The 14500-nt window shown below is 44.3% G+C and overlaps 1 protein-coding gene across 1 annotated transcript in view; it reads right to left on the bottom strand.

Moving 5' to 3' along the window:
- LOC111080887 (transcription factor hamlet) overlaps positions 1 to 11195 on the bottom strand; it is a 34248-nt gene extending 23053 nt beyond the window's left edge. Inside the window, exon 1 of the mRNA XM_022376730.2 lies at positions 11016 to 11195. Coding sequence (XP_022232422.2) covers positions 11016 to 11076 — 61 coding nt within the window. The 5' untranslated portion in view covers positions 11077 to 11195. The remainder of the gene's footprint in view (positions 1 to 11015) is intronic.
- Between the last annotated feature and the right edge of the window lie 3305 nt (positions 11196 to 14500).

Raw genomic sequence — 14500 nt, 5'->3', positions numbered from 1 at the left:
TTATTCTGATTCGAATTGCAGCTCCTAAGGGCAGTTCTTCCCAGTTCTTGCCACAGAAAAGGATACTCCACACACACACACACAGAGAGAGAGACATCCAGCTGTTGCGAGTAAGAGTAAGTGAGAGAGAGAGGGAGAGGGCAATACCTTATTTACCCTCATGTCGCTGCTGCTGCTGCTCAATTTTTCCTATCAGAATGCTGCTGCTGCTGCTGCTGCTCTATGTATCTTTGAGATACACAGACAGTTGTGAAGTTGAGGGAGGAGCCACGCAACAGCAGCAACAGCAACGGCAGCAGCAAACTGAAAGCAGAGTCAGGATAATAGGGCGGGCACATCTTCGCATTCATTATGCACATCTACATGTGGCTATATATAGAACTATATATCTGTATATATAGATATGGTATATATGGTAGATACAAAAGCGAGAGATACAGATGCTGCTATTGCTGCTCTACTCGGATTTCTGTCTCTCTTTGGCAGCAGCCAATATGTTTGTTTGTTTGTTTGTTTGCGGTTTGTGTGGATGCCCCACCCCACCGCTGCCACTCCACCCTGCCATCCCACACCACCCTTTACCCTCCCACAACTGCCTGCCGTCAGACAGTGGCAAGCTTTTGGTTTGCGGTTGCCATAGCCCATATCCCATATCCCATAGCCCTCCTGCATCCGTGTATCCTTAGCATCCATTTCGTTGTGGTTCGTGTTTCTGCTGTGGCCTGTGGGGCTCAGTGGCCTGTGGGGCTCAGTGGGTTAGCTGGCTCACTGCCCTGCCGCCCTCTCTCATTCTCCCACTCTCTGCTCCCACATGTACACCTACGCCCTCCCACCACCCCCTCCAGAACGTCTGTTCCAAAGCGTGCGCAATAAGCACACATTAGGCTAATGGTTCAGTGTGTGTGTGTGTGGGTGTGCGTGGGTGTGTGTATTGCCTGTTTCTGTGTATGTGCTGGACGCACGGACTATAATTGAAAGCGACGACGACTTTTAGCCCTGCGGCTCTGCCGCAAAGTGTGCCGCCGTGGCTGCTTTCCTCCGCTTTTCCTCCACCTTTCCTTTCTGTTGCTCTTTTTTTCCGTTTTTCTGTCTGTATGTTGTACGTTGTACGTTGTATGTGTGTGTGTGGGGGGTAGGGCTGTGGCTGTGATTGTGTGGGTGGCGCACAGCAAACAGTGGTGCTCCTGCTCCCTGCTCCCTGCTGCGGGTGTGGGTTGTGGGTGCTGACAAGTACATGGGCTTTTTGGGTTTTTGTTTGCAACTTAATTTTCTATCTGTCGTTAAAGTTTTTTTGGGGGTTTATTTTTTTTTTTGCTGTTGCTGTTGTTTTTACTGTGGCGCCAGGGCCAAGGAATTTGTGTGGTTTTTGGCTGTGAATAAGCCTCTACGTATGCAGGAGGAGGGGGAAGAGGCCTCAAGTGGATGTGCGGATAGATGACTGGCCACTGAGTAAGACTTTTGATGGACAAACTGATGCAAATGGCTGAAGTGAGTAAGCGAATTTTGGGAGGGAATTTTAAGAAGGAAGTTGAAAGTATTATATAGGAATAATAACTGCGTTCTTCTAAGATTTAAGCTAAATAAATAAATTTTCTTTGGCGATAATAAGTTTATAAAAATGTATCTCAGAAAAATTATCACATCAAAATTGTTCTGAAATGTATGGCAGATATGAATACATTTTGAAGAAGAAATTTTTTGCATGGATATTATTGGCATTGACTCAAAAACAAAATTCATAAGCGAAGCTTGTTCTGCGATAATAATATCTGTGTTCTATATAAAGAGTGGAAAAGTATTGCTCAATACTCATGCATAACCAGAAGATTAACAAGAAGTTAAAGATAAATATAAATCAAACTAAAATAAATACAAATAAAATTAAAATAAATATAAATATAAATTCAAATAAACATAAATAAAATTAAAATAATTATAAATTAAATTCAAATAAATATAATTAAAATGATATTTACTTTAAAAATATTAGATTTTTAGGAATACACAATTGTTATTTATTGATACAGAAACTATCCATAATATAGGAAATTCAATAAATCTCGTATTTGAAATAGAGCCAGAGAGAGTGTAGTAAAAAACTACATTTAAGCTTGAAATCTATCCTCAGAATTACACTAAAGAACTAATAACTTGAATTAATATTAAACAGCAATCCAAAGCCACAAATGGTATCTAGACTTCTTCTTTTGCCTTAACCTTACCTCCTAACCTCCTTGGCCCAATTCCGTTCCCACCATATCGTATCCAAGCGATACCGATACGAAACCAAATAAATTGAGTGTTCAAATTGAATGGAGAGAAACACACCGATTTGCCCTCTTAACTTGAATACATGACAGCTTAACGCTGTCAATGCATTGGGATTGGGTCATAAATTCGTTCACTTGTTATTTATTTGCATGAGGAAAACGCCACTTGAGGGCTGGCCCCCTAATAATACCACACCGAAAGATATGCACGCAACATTATGGATGAGTATGAGGAGAGGTGATAAAAGGGGCGCCTCATAAAATATCAATTCGATGGAAAGTGTCAGTGAGAGAGAGAGCTGTGTGCACGTTGTCCTATCCGTATTTCCACTGTATTTCAGTGTATCTGTATCTCCGTATCCGTATCTATTTGCGTTTGTCAAACAGCAGCAGGACTCAATTAGGACCTCAGGCCATACATATGTATACGGGTGCGAGCCACGGAGTCGCTATAATGTGATCATCCAAGGGACGCTTAAGGGTTGCAAGGGGTTGTTGCTTGCCGCCGTGGCAGGGTCTGTGACTCTGCTAATAGCGTTAAATTAAAACAACATAATCGACAACGAGTCACTCTTCCCCCCCTCTCTCACAAACACACACTCACACACACACACTCCGCTGTCACATAATTTAACCCGAAAGATGGAAAAGGGCTTGCAGACGTTCCGTGTGTGTATCTTTTTTATTTGCATTTCGCTTTGGTTTTGTGTCTGGTTTGTTCTGCATATGATACCTCATAATTCATTAGCCAACACGCCTCACACAAAAAGAGTCGACAAATTTTAAAGGGGCGGAACCATGCATATCCATGAATAATCGAAACAGACAATTTACGGAAAAGTAATTGTATAAAAAACAGGCCATAAAAAGATGTTCGAATTATTTTATTTACGAAATTGATGGCTTGTTCTGCATTTGTAGATTTATCTGTTAGAGTAAGAGTTAACTATATACGAAAGATAGTATATATGGTATCCATATTTGATGGCTGTATTTGGAGTTCAATTATCAAATGTGAGGAATGGAAATATAAATTATATCTCATGATCAGAAATATATCAAAACAAGGGCACCATAAAATACGATTCTTTAAAAAATAAGATCATTAGATCATCCAGAGAATGACATATGTATATCCATCCATCATTCACTTAAAGTTTCCTCAAGCTTTAAACGCCTTCATTCCTCCCTACAAACCCTGAAAGTCTCAAGCCCGCGCTTCCAACTGCTGGAATTTAAATGTTAGCGCGCCAAAAAAAAACAGAAACGTGCAAAGATCTTACGCAAGATCTGTTCAATCCTCAGCTGAATGTCCTTAGGCACTGCCCACACCCCTGCTCTGCCCCTCGACTCTGGCTGGAACACTTCCTCCTTTCGGCTTTCGGCTTTCGACTGTCGAACTCCAAGTGAGTTCCATTGAGAGTCAGTGACTCCGGTTTGTCTCTGTGGAAGTTCTGTCGGCTGTAATTAACTCAGCTGGATGGCTGATCTTTGACTCTAACTGTCTGGCAAAGGAAGGGACAAAGAGCCAGCCAGCCTGGCTGCACATGGCTTTTGTGTATGGCTTTTACAAGGGAACAAACACACTCGGAGCACAGCAAAGCAGAGCAAAAAAGTTCTTGAAGGATTCAAAATCAAAAGTCTTCCCCGTCAGCAGCCATTGTTCGCGGGGGTCTCGAGTGCCATAACACAGAACCTACTCCTGTTCGGCATTGCATACTCATTCGTGCTCGTACTCATACGCTGCGATATGTTTGTATGTGTACCTCATATGCTGATCTTGTAAACCTTGCGATTTCCATTGTATGTGTGTCTTATTGACATGCCAGAACTACTCTACAGGATTGCGATTGCGATTGCGTCTGCGATTCCCATTCCGAGTGCTGTTCCATTGTTCCCGAATGCCGATTCCCGATTCTCGAGGCGGAGCGGAAGTCGCTCTTCTCGCAAAAGAAACCCCCCGAAAAAAAAAACAAAACAGAACAGAAGCAGCCAGGGGAATGCCGAGGCAAGTTCTCAAGTCAAACTCAACTCAACGAGACAGAGACAGAGGGACCCTAGGGTCAGGACTATAATTATAGCAAGGTCAAACCGTTAAGATTGCCGTTGCCGTTGCCGTTGGCATTGCCACAGCCAGATGACGATACACAGATACACGGAGTGGAATGTGGGAAGGGCGTGAACAGACAGCGTAACTTAATATGAGCCAAAGCTGCAACGATGATCCCTGGCCTGGTAGCACGCGCCCTCACTCTCTCAATGCAATTTGCAATGTGCAGCGGAAGCAGACGCTGCAGCCAGATATCGTATCCTTTGGTTTTTCGTGCTTCCTGTCTTGGCACACTTTCGAGTACATCTGCCGTCGCAGGGCAGGGTGGTTTACACTCAGAGATCATCAGATCATCGGAGGTCAGCACAACAAATCCTTATACACTCATACACTCGTATGAATCCCTGGATATACCCCGCAACTAATTGGAAAATGTCACTCACTTGAAACCCTTTTCCTGCTGGTTTTTCGCACCAAATTTTCGCCTTGAAGATCTTTGGGTAACTTTCAATTATATTCTGTTTTTTTTTTTGCACTTCACTTTTTTAATTAGCGTGAGAAATATACTTCTTTTTGCACATTTTTGCGTTCAATTTTCCGAGTTTTCCCTTGATGGGGTTGGGTGGGGTGGGGGGTTTTTCATTTATCACGCTGTTTTTAGGCGAACTCGAGGGCTGCCGTGCATTTTGCCGACGCTTCACAAACCAGCCACAAATTGTCACAAACTAAGCCTTTCGCTGGCTTCTACACAATTGATTGCCTCCGCTCAGCCTCTACTGGCAGACGGAGCTCTGGCGCCTACTCTCGCCCATACTCGTGCTCGTAAATATATTATATACAATATATTTCTATACATCAAGATCTAAAGAGAGGGAGCGGACGCGTTTTATTTGGGTGACAATACATAAATAATAGAAAAAACAGTGGAGACTCAGAAGAGACCTCCAAAAAAACAAACCCAACGGAGTCTACAGTACCCACGAGCGGGGGGTACGAGTACGAGTATGAGTATGAGTGTATTCGTTCGTATGGCACTTAGGATCGTCGTCGAGTCGTTGTTCCCCGACAACCGTCCGAGTCGAAGGCACTGCCCAAAGCAGCCGCAGAAGCGATCGAAACGTATAGTCGTTCGGAGCACACGCTCCATAAAAGTCGAGCACTACCCGCTCAGTGGACAGTATCTGTGGACGGAGTTCCGATTCCCTGGCCGGCGATCCACATGGAAATACAGTGTACTATGCACTCGGCCCTGATATCTGGAGCAAACCTACTATCTATTCTTTAATAGAACAACATACATATAGCAATAATATATGTACTAGCAGGAACCCCAATGAGCACACTGAGCGAGAAGCAGGGAAGGTGGCTTTGGATGGGTGTAATGTGATTTCACCACCTTCATCTAACAATGAATGAATGGGTAAACCAAGTCTACATAAATATCGTTGAATTTTTACTATCTTTACGACTTCTTATCGTCCGACTAATAAGCAATTTTCATAGTCTATTTTTATGGTATTATCTAATTGAATTTGGACTTTGACTAGGAAGAAACATTTCTGTAATTGGTGGTTTATAAATGGGTTATATTTGTATGGCAGATGATGGTTCATTAGGTCTCAGCCTTAAAATGAAAAAATATTGAAGTAATTTTGCACTGACTTAAAAGTTGTGGGAAATACATAAAACCAAAGACTAAGACAAGATGCTGCCGGAGCGACCAAAAAGCTGCTCTTATCGCTACGCACCATAGACAGAGAGAGCGCGCGTGGTTTCATTCTCTTTTCGGCGATGCTTCGTCTCTCACCTAGAACCCGCTGCCCGACGGCTTCGTCTGCGCATGCATGTGCATGCCTTTCGCACAGTGGGCCCTTCGCCTAATTCAGCTGGCTAAATTAATAATCAAGTTCAATACATTTTCTTACACTAAAACAATTTTAAGCTTTGGTTGCTATATCTCCTAAAATAAAATTATCTTCACAATTAAATTTTTGAAAGCTTACAAAAATTCTCTTTTAGATGCGTATATATTGTATATCATTTTATCCAAAGCTCTCATACAATTTTTTGACCTGTGCAACCCCTTTTCGGCTGAGTCCCCACTGTGCCGCGACAAAGAATTTAGCATTGACAAAGCCAGTAGCAGAGTAGTAGTAGAGCCTAAAAGAGAATTGCAGAAATAGCCCCGCGCGCCCGTACCGAGAAGCGTCCAACGAAACTTTAATGGGCATTTGTTTCTCATGAAGCATCTTTCTTGGTATTGTATAGTCCTTGATACAACATTAATATGTGTCCTCTAATATTATAATCTTTTTGTTGAAATATATTCCACATATCCTGCCAAGAACAACATGTTGCAGTATTCCCAGAAATTCCTTTCTTACAAAATATTCCTATGACTGAAAGTAGACTTTCTGTAGATATCTAATATATATACAGAATATCATTTCTCCCGCATTTTGAATCTGCCTCTGACCGCAACGAGTATTCCATGCCAAAGCATAAATATAATTGTGAGACAAGTGCCACGCTCATAAACAATAGAGCAGTGACAAGATACTGACAGCCACGACGATAAAACCAAGCCCGCTCATATACCATGATCAGAAACAGAGACAGAAAACAAAGCAGACGACCAGACAGACCCTCACCAGACGACACAAAATTCCCATATACAATACTCGTACCGTATTCTAAATAAACGACGATCTGTTGACACTGGCTCTGGCATAATCGGAAAGAGAAGCCTTGTCTTGCCTTGCCTTGCCCTGCCTTGACGTAATGTTGTAAACAAAAGACAAACTCGGCTACTGGGTCGTTCAGATTAAGCTGTTGGAAACCACCCAGAAAGCGACTCAACTTTGTAGTTGATTCGCATGTAATTCGCATTGAATTGGGGATTGAAAGAAGGTGCGTCAAGTCGAAGGCAACGCAAGAAAAGGCGTAGATGGAAATAACCTTAAGAAGCTGCGATATGATAGGAGAGACTTTACCCACAAGTTCCTTTGTACTTTCCCTGAATGGCAACTCCACACAGAAGAGTATTACCATTTCCCCGTGCCCTTCCACGTCCTGTCCCAGCGTCTTGTCATGGCAATATAACGTATACGCCTGGTATGACTTGGCCCGGGGCTATCATTGACTTCTATCTAGACAACAAGGTCTTACCGTGCCGGTTATTTGTCTGCAATCGAAGCGACAAGAACTGGAAAACACTTTTGCTTTTTTCGGACAGTAAAACGTCGCTGGCGAGTGAAATAGAATCGATCCGAATCGAATCGAATGGAGCCCCGTATTGAAACGAGCAAATAAATGTCAAACGTTTGTGTATTTGGTAATAAATTGTCGAAATTGGAAGAATAATTCGGGCGTTGTAAATCCATAAAATATCAGGTGCGATGCATGTGCCGTCTCAGGCTTCTACCTCTCTCTCCCTCTCACTCACTCGCTCTTTCATTGGGTGTCGATGATGATAATTTGTCGATGAAGCAACGCAATCCGAAATAAAGAAGAGAGGCATTGGAATACTCGTGTACGAGTATGAGCACAAGCAAGTGCACAATAAAACTATAGTGGGACGTGTTCCCACTGATAGATGATATCATCAGGAAACGCACATACACATTATACTCTTGCTTTTTATTTTCGGATGGGGTTGGATGTGGGGTGGATGGTGCCATTGTATACCTAACCCATATTTCGGGGGGAATAGACATTGCCAACTCTCTCTCTCTCTCTCTCTCGCGCGCGCAGATGAAAAAGTCAAGTAGCTGCAGGGAACTTCATAAATTATTGCTTTATAGAGTATCCAATGGCACCTGCTATAAAGCACATAGCCCCACTGATAGCCCAGTGCACAGAACACAACCCACTGCCTAATCTTGATCCCATTGCTTATCTGGCGTTTATCTCTCTCTCCCTCTGTCTCTGTCTCTCTCTCTCTGTGCAAAAGGAATACACGTACTCTATGGCTCTTCGAATTGAATCGAAGTGGCACCGAAAAACATTTGTCTGCTGCAAAAGTGTTCTACCTGTATCTGTGGCAGGCGATCTGACCAAGTTTACACCCAAAATTAACGATTCCCAATTCCCGTCACCCAATTCAAGTCAAGTCAAGTCTTCTTCCACTATCTGCCCGTGTGCCGTAAATTCTCCAAGTGCGACACTTTTATTTTGATGTATTTATGGCGCTTTAATGTGTTGGGAAAGAGAGCAGAGCAAGCGACAAAAATTGAGAGAATGATTGGTCTTCGGAGTCTTCCATTATCGGGCGACCGAATGCTGTTTTATGATCCTATATATATAGCCGTTTCTTGCCTAATTGAATGATATGATAGCAGGTTTTAGAAAATATTTTAATAGCTCTTAATACAATCGATTCTCAGGTCATAAAAATGCTGATACCGATAGCAAGTTTACCGCCCCTGAAGAGTCGAAAACGGCGACCAGTGTCGACTCCAACTGACTTGAGTAGCGGATCATGATACTCGTAGTTATGATTGCCATGCTGGTAATGGTAATGGGTGCCCTGATGATGGTCCCCCGATTGTGCGCAACTTTCGGCTATCGCCGCACGGAGACAAGCGATTAAGGGGGGGAATTTTGCAATTAATTTGGTTTTTTGTTTTGTTTTTTTTTTAGTTTGTGGAGGTGTCCGCTTGAGCAGTTGAATTGATAAATAATCGTAGGGATTTACATTCGTTTCCCCTCATAATGATCTATGTATATTTCTTGACCTTTAGCTATCATTCTTCAGGAAGCTTCTCTCTGACTTGGGTAATCATTTAATAGATCCTTTCTGCATTCCAGTTAAGTATTCCTTCTGCCGAAGTAGCTGCCCTGACTCAACTATCCCTCTGCATTCCCTTTGTCTGCAATCTTTCAACGCAGCTTCTATCTGCATATAAATAGAGCAAGCGGCATCAAGCTTCTCTTGAGTGTGCCATCAATTACATAACATTGCATTGAATGTACATATATATATATAGTAATGTTATTTCGATTATTGCCTTTCCGAGAAATCACATCAACTCCGCATGGATTAATTATGCACTGGCATCCCCATCGGATTGACCCACAGGAATTGAATCTTCAGAGAATGTATCGCAGTACTTGGAAATCGGCACTCCGATGCTTGCATCATTTGCATAAAAATATCCAGAGCCGTCACAGGCGAAATAACGATATAGAAAATGCCATTAGGAAATCCGGCAAACTTTTAGCGACATTTGGTTAATCAATTCTATGCGGAAGAAGCGTCATCGACAGATCGCCCGCCATATAAAAACGATCTGAATTCTATAAAAAGGGAATTTTTGCATTAAGTGCAACGACTACACTGGGAAGCAGACGAGATATGGAAGCAGACGCTGGAAGGGAAGTCTCTGCGAATATTCCATATTTAGCGTATAAAGAAGGGAAAGTACACTGAAACAAGAAATAATGTAACCGCAGAGTCTTAATTTAACCCGAAGCTACGAGCATGAAGGACTGAGCTGAGCCCATAGAAGACCTGAGTTCCCCAGGTGACAAATCACAACCGCTTGTCAGCCTTCGGAAAAACTATTACTAGCGAATGCTGCTGCTTCCCTTTATCCAAGGCGCAGTTGTTAAACTAATCTGAATGTTTCGCAACATGTCAGTTGGCTGAGCTCGTAATGGGCGGCGGGCTAATCAGCATCAGCAGGCTGGGACAAATACTGGTACATTTTTCAATGTCAGTTGATTACAGCTGATGGCAGTTGTCATCATCCGTTTGCCTCACTCCACATTCAGATTCAGATCCAGCCTCATCCCCTATCGCATCCCCCATCCCCCATCCCCCATTGCCATCTTTGGGGGTCTGTGAAACGGCGCTTGCTAAATGTGTGTTGGGAAACATTCGAGTGATAAACCCGTGCCAGAACAGCTCTGGCTGCCTGTCCGGCCTGCTCTGCTCTGCTCTGCTCTGCATGTGCTTAAAATAAAACAAATTCAAATGTTTTATCTTGGGGCACAAAGGAACTGCGAAACTGCTCCCAAAAAATACAAAAAAACACACATAACCAAAAGCGAAAAGTGAAAAGGCAGTCAGATTTGAGGCAAACAACTATTTGAAACAGATGTCGGGGGAGATATTTTAATGTTAGTTGGAGGGGCACGGGCGGTGCCACGGGTCCGCAATGGAATGTCCGCTCTTTGGGTTATACAAGATCGCGTCTCCAGGGATCCGCGATCCGTCGGAAAGAACAGAGTGGACGGCATGGACGGCATGGAAGTGGCTCTGCTTATGGCTCCCCAGGGGGACATTTCCACAAAAAAATCTGATATGTTTTACTAGCGTTTTTGTTTTGCTTGAATAATGATTCAACTCAAAGTCAAAGTAATAAAAAATATTGAATATATCTGATATCTGTACTCCTTGAGGCTTAATAAAAAATACATTTTTGTATGATTATTTTTGAGAAATTCCTTTGTTTGTGGGAGCAGAAGAAAGTATAAGCTATACACAGCTAGGAATTATTACGAGTGCATAAGTGAGTGACTCTTCCATACCCCAGCAGAATGGCAGAACTGTTCCAATATTTAACTGAATTTAATAGGCGGCTTAATACGGGAATCTGCTTGTAGTACTGGGGCTGGGCTACAGGTAGTATCAGTGACCTAAGTACTACCTACCCATGCTCATCTGTGATCCACGCTCTAATCATACTCACCCTGATTATATTTCCTAGCAATCGCTTTGGATCGCATGATAATCTCCAGCAGGGACGTCATTAATCTAAAGTTGTTGCATATCCATGGCCACAAATCGAACACCAAGCGAAATGAAATCCTTTTGAGTTAAGTTCAAGCCCACATGGGCCATTGACATTGACATACTCTCTCCAGGGGCTCGCTCACATCGAGTGTAGGTAGGTAGGTAGGTCTCGTCTCGTCTCTCTCTTTCCCACACTTTGCACTCTCTCTCTCACTCTCTCTAGCTGACTCACTCTTGCTCGCTCACTCTAGAAGTCGAAACAATTAGAAATCACTTTTGCAAATCAAGAACACACAAAGGAAGTGCGGGAAAGTCCAGGGTGCAGGCTACAGGCTGCAGGGTACAGGGTCCAGGGTGCTGGGGTCCAGGGTTCGGGGTGGACAACCGACACAATTTCATTTGCATTTTATCGTGGCGAGGGGTGTTTCTGGGGGGTGGAGATGGCCGGTCTTTAAAATGTTAACCACACAACAACAAAATCTTGGCAATGTTTTGCTCTCCCTTTTGTTCTGGTCCTCTTTCTTTTTTTGTGCACACGCGTATCGAGAAAAATCAAACAAAAACACTTATGGCACTCCGAAGATTCCGATTTCGTCTCCGATACCGATTCCGACTCCGACTCCGACGCCGAAGACCCCGACCACTCCGACGGCAGAATGGAGTTGTTGTTGTTGTTGTTGTTTGGGGGGATCTGTGCTCTGCGGCAAGAAAAAAACACACAGTTTAAGGCACGGCACAGTACACGGTACACAGTCCACTTTCCACACAAACTGCAAGAACTTTTCGTACTACTGCCTCGTACTGTTGCACGTACTATATTGCTGCCTCGCCTCGTGCTATTGCTCGTGCCACTGCCTGTGGCAGAGAGCGCTACGGGAACTGGAACTGGAACTCTTCTTAGCACACACCTGCCCGTCGAAGCTCCTCAGACGCGACTGACGACGACGGGGCCGACACTGACGACGACAACGGAACGGAATGGAGCGGCGAGACTATGCCGACTATTTCGTCTATGCGATGTTGCCTGCCGCGTTATAGTTTTATTTTCTCTCCCAGACCTAGAGCCAGAGCCAGCTCCAACCCACCTCTAACCCACCTGTCCACCAGCCAGCCAGCCAGCCAGCCACAGTGTTCCACTGTTTTCTATTTTCCTTTTTTCATATGCACGAAAAAAGTTTTTCTTTCAGGAGAAAAAGCGCGGCGCTCAACGGAGACTGACTACGCGACGGTAGCCGAGGGAGGCGGGTGGCAATTATGGAGGAACGAGTGGAGCACCCAAAAAAACCCTGGACCCAGCTAAGCCCAACCACCAGCCAACCACACGCCGCACACACAGGTGCACCTGAGGACTTAGGCCTGAGGACTGTGGCCTGAGGCCTGAGGCACGTGTTGGTGGGGTGTATCTGTATGGGTGCGGGCAGCGAAAGGACACTAACGACAACTCCAGCAACGGCACAAAAAACGCAACGTAATTCATGCAAATGAAGTCACGCAAGTTTCCCAGTTCCCCCTCCACCATCCACCATCCACCCTTCCCCATTTCAGTTTCCAGCCTTCTGCAGGGAGACACGGCTCGCGGCTCCAAATAAGAGAGCTCGAGGACTGCCCATCCAATAGGCATTGACCAGGATGGAATGTGGGGCCAGCAGGCGGGCGCAGCAGTGTCTGGGGTTGGTGGACAGCTTGGGGTGTCATTGGGGATTATTCTTCCGGGGCTTACTGTGGGGAATGACAATGTTTCAGGCACTAAAAACGTTGCAAAGATTGCGGAAGACTGATACTCGTAGGAAACGGTCCCACGGCCTCTGCGACCAGCAATAATTATCTGTTCGGTATCCAAAGAGCCTTTGTAGACTATTAGCTAGTGGAGCATTAATTTAATGTTTAAGAAAAGATTTAATACCTTCAAGAATATATTCCAAAAAATTGTATACAAAATCAAAATCGAATCCTAATTCTGACGATCTTTTCTGTTTGATCTGCAGATTTTTTCCGTACTTAAATTCAACCTAAAATAAATCCAAATTTTCATTCCAAATACCCTGATATTCTGCCTGCCTCCCATCGCCTTAAAAAGTCGTTTCAGTAATTCGAACTAGCAGTTTGCCCAACATTGTATAGATACGATACCCTGTCTCCTCTGCCATCGCCTGAGAACAATCGCTCCCCTCTGGAAGTCGGCGAAAAGTCCTTCGCTTAACCTTGCTATCAAAGTCATCTATCTATATGGCCGTTATTAAAGCCCAACAGGCCATGCACATGCCAACTACTCTGTTCTCCACAGAGGCGAAATTTATGCAACACCCACACTGTTGTGCCCCTTCGCCCCCGCCCCCCACATAGGACCACCCTCTGACCAATGGGCAGGCAAATGGCCATCAGGAAAGGGCCGCCGCCACACCCCGTCAAGTGGCCAGAAGTCAAGAGCGCGCTCTGTGGGGGAGTGGGATATGAATCGAATGGGGGTGGGGGTGGTGGTGCATTTGTCGCACTGCTCAGTCCGCGTGTCAGTCGTTTGTCATAGGCCCGACAATGTCGGACGTTGTCGTCGTCGTCGTGGTCGTGGTCGTCGTCAGCCTGGCTGTCGGTCTGGAAACTCTTTTCAAGTACATGCAATCAATATTTTGCTTACATTAATTATTCATGCTGACTGCTGACTGCCACCCCATCCCACCCCACCCACTCCCGACTCCCAGCTCCAGACGTAACTTCAACCTCATCCCCTAGATCCTACTACCTGTGCCCACCCTCCGCTCCACTCCTCTCCTCTCTCCGACCAGTCTGCATAATATTTTCGCCTTTAGTTGCGTTCCAATTCCAGCGCATTGCTCGCATTTTTTCCTTATTACCAGACCACTGGAAAGTACAGTGGGGCGGCGTGGGGGAGAGAGGCAGCGACGAGGGGCCCCACAGCCCATGCGAGTGGGTGCAAAACTCATAATAAAAGTAAGTCAACCGAGGGAAATACATTTGTTTTTGTTCCATCTCGTAAAATATGCGAAGATTTTTCAGTCTTTTATGATGGCTGCGGCTGCGGCTCGTAGTTTCTGGTGTAGTTTCTGTAGCCGTTTTGGGTCAGCTTTATGGAACGTATAATTGGCCAAAACGGATGGATCTTGGCATCCAAATGCGGCAATGTGGCGTATTAATTGCAGTTCTTATTGGTTGTTTATCTAACTCTATGCACGTCATTGGGGCGCCACACACGAATAAACTATGGCTAGAAGAGGGGCGTGCCACTGGTGGGGGGAGTGGGTAGTGTTCTATTTATAGTCGCACTTGATCTTGTGGCGGGAATATAGGTTTCTCTATGTATATATAGAAGCCATAACTTTTGAGATATTTCCCACAGAATTCAAGGCCAATCGCATATAGCATATACATATAGGGTGAAATGTGGGCTAAAAATAATACTCTGACATCTGCATAGATTTCAATAAG

Source organism: Drosophila obscura, unplaced genomic scaffold, assembly GCF_018151105.1.
Source record: "Drosophila obscura isolate BZ-5 IFL unplaced genomic scaffold, ASM1815110v1 contig_36, whole genome shotgun sequence".
Taxonomy (NCBI): domain Eukaryota; kingdom Metazoa; phylum Arthropoda; class Insecta; order Diptera; family Drosophilidae; genus Drosophila; species Drosophila obscura.
The sequence above is the reverse complement of the archived record's forward strand: the minus strand, read 5'-3'. Positions and strand labels throughout refer to the sequence as shown.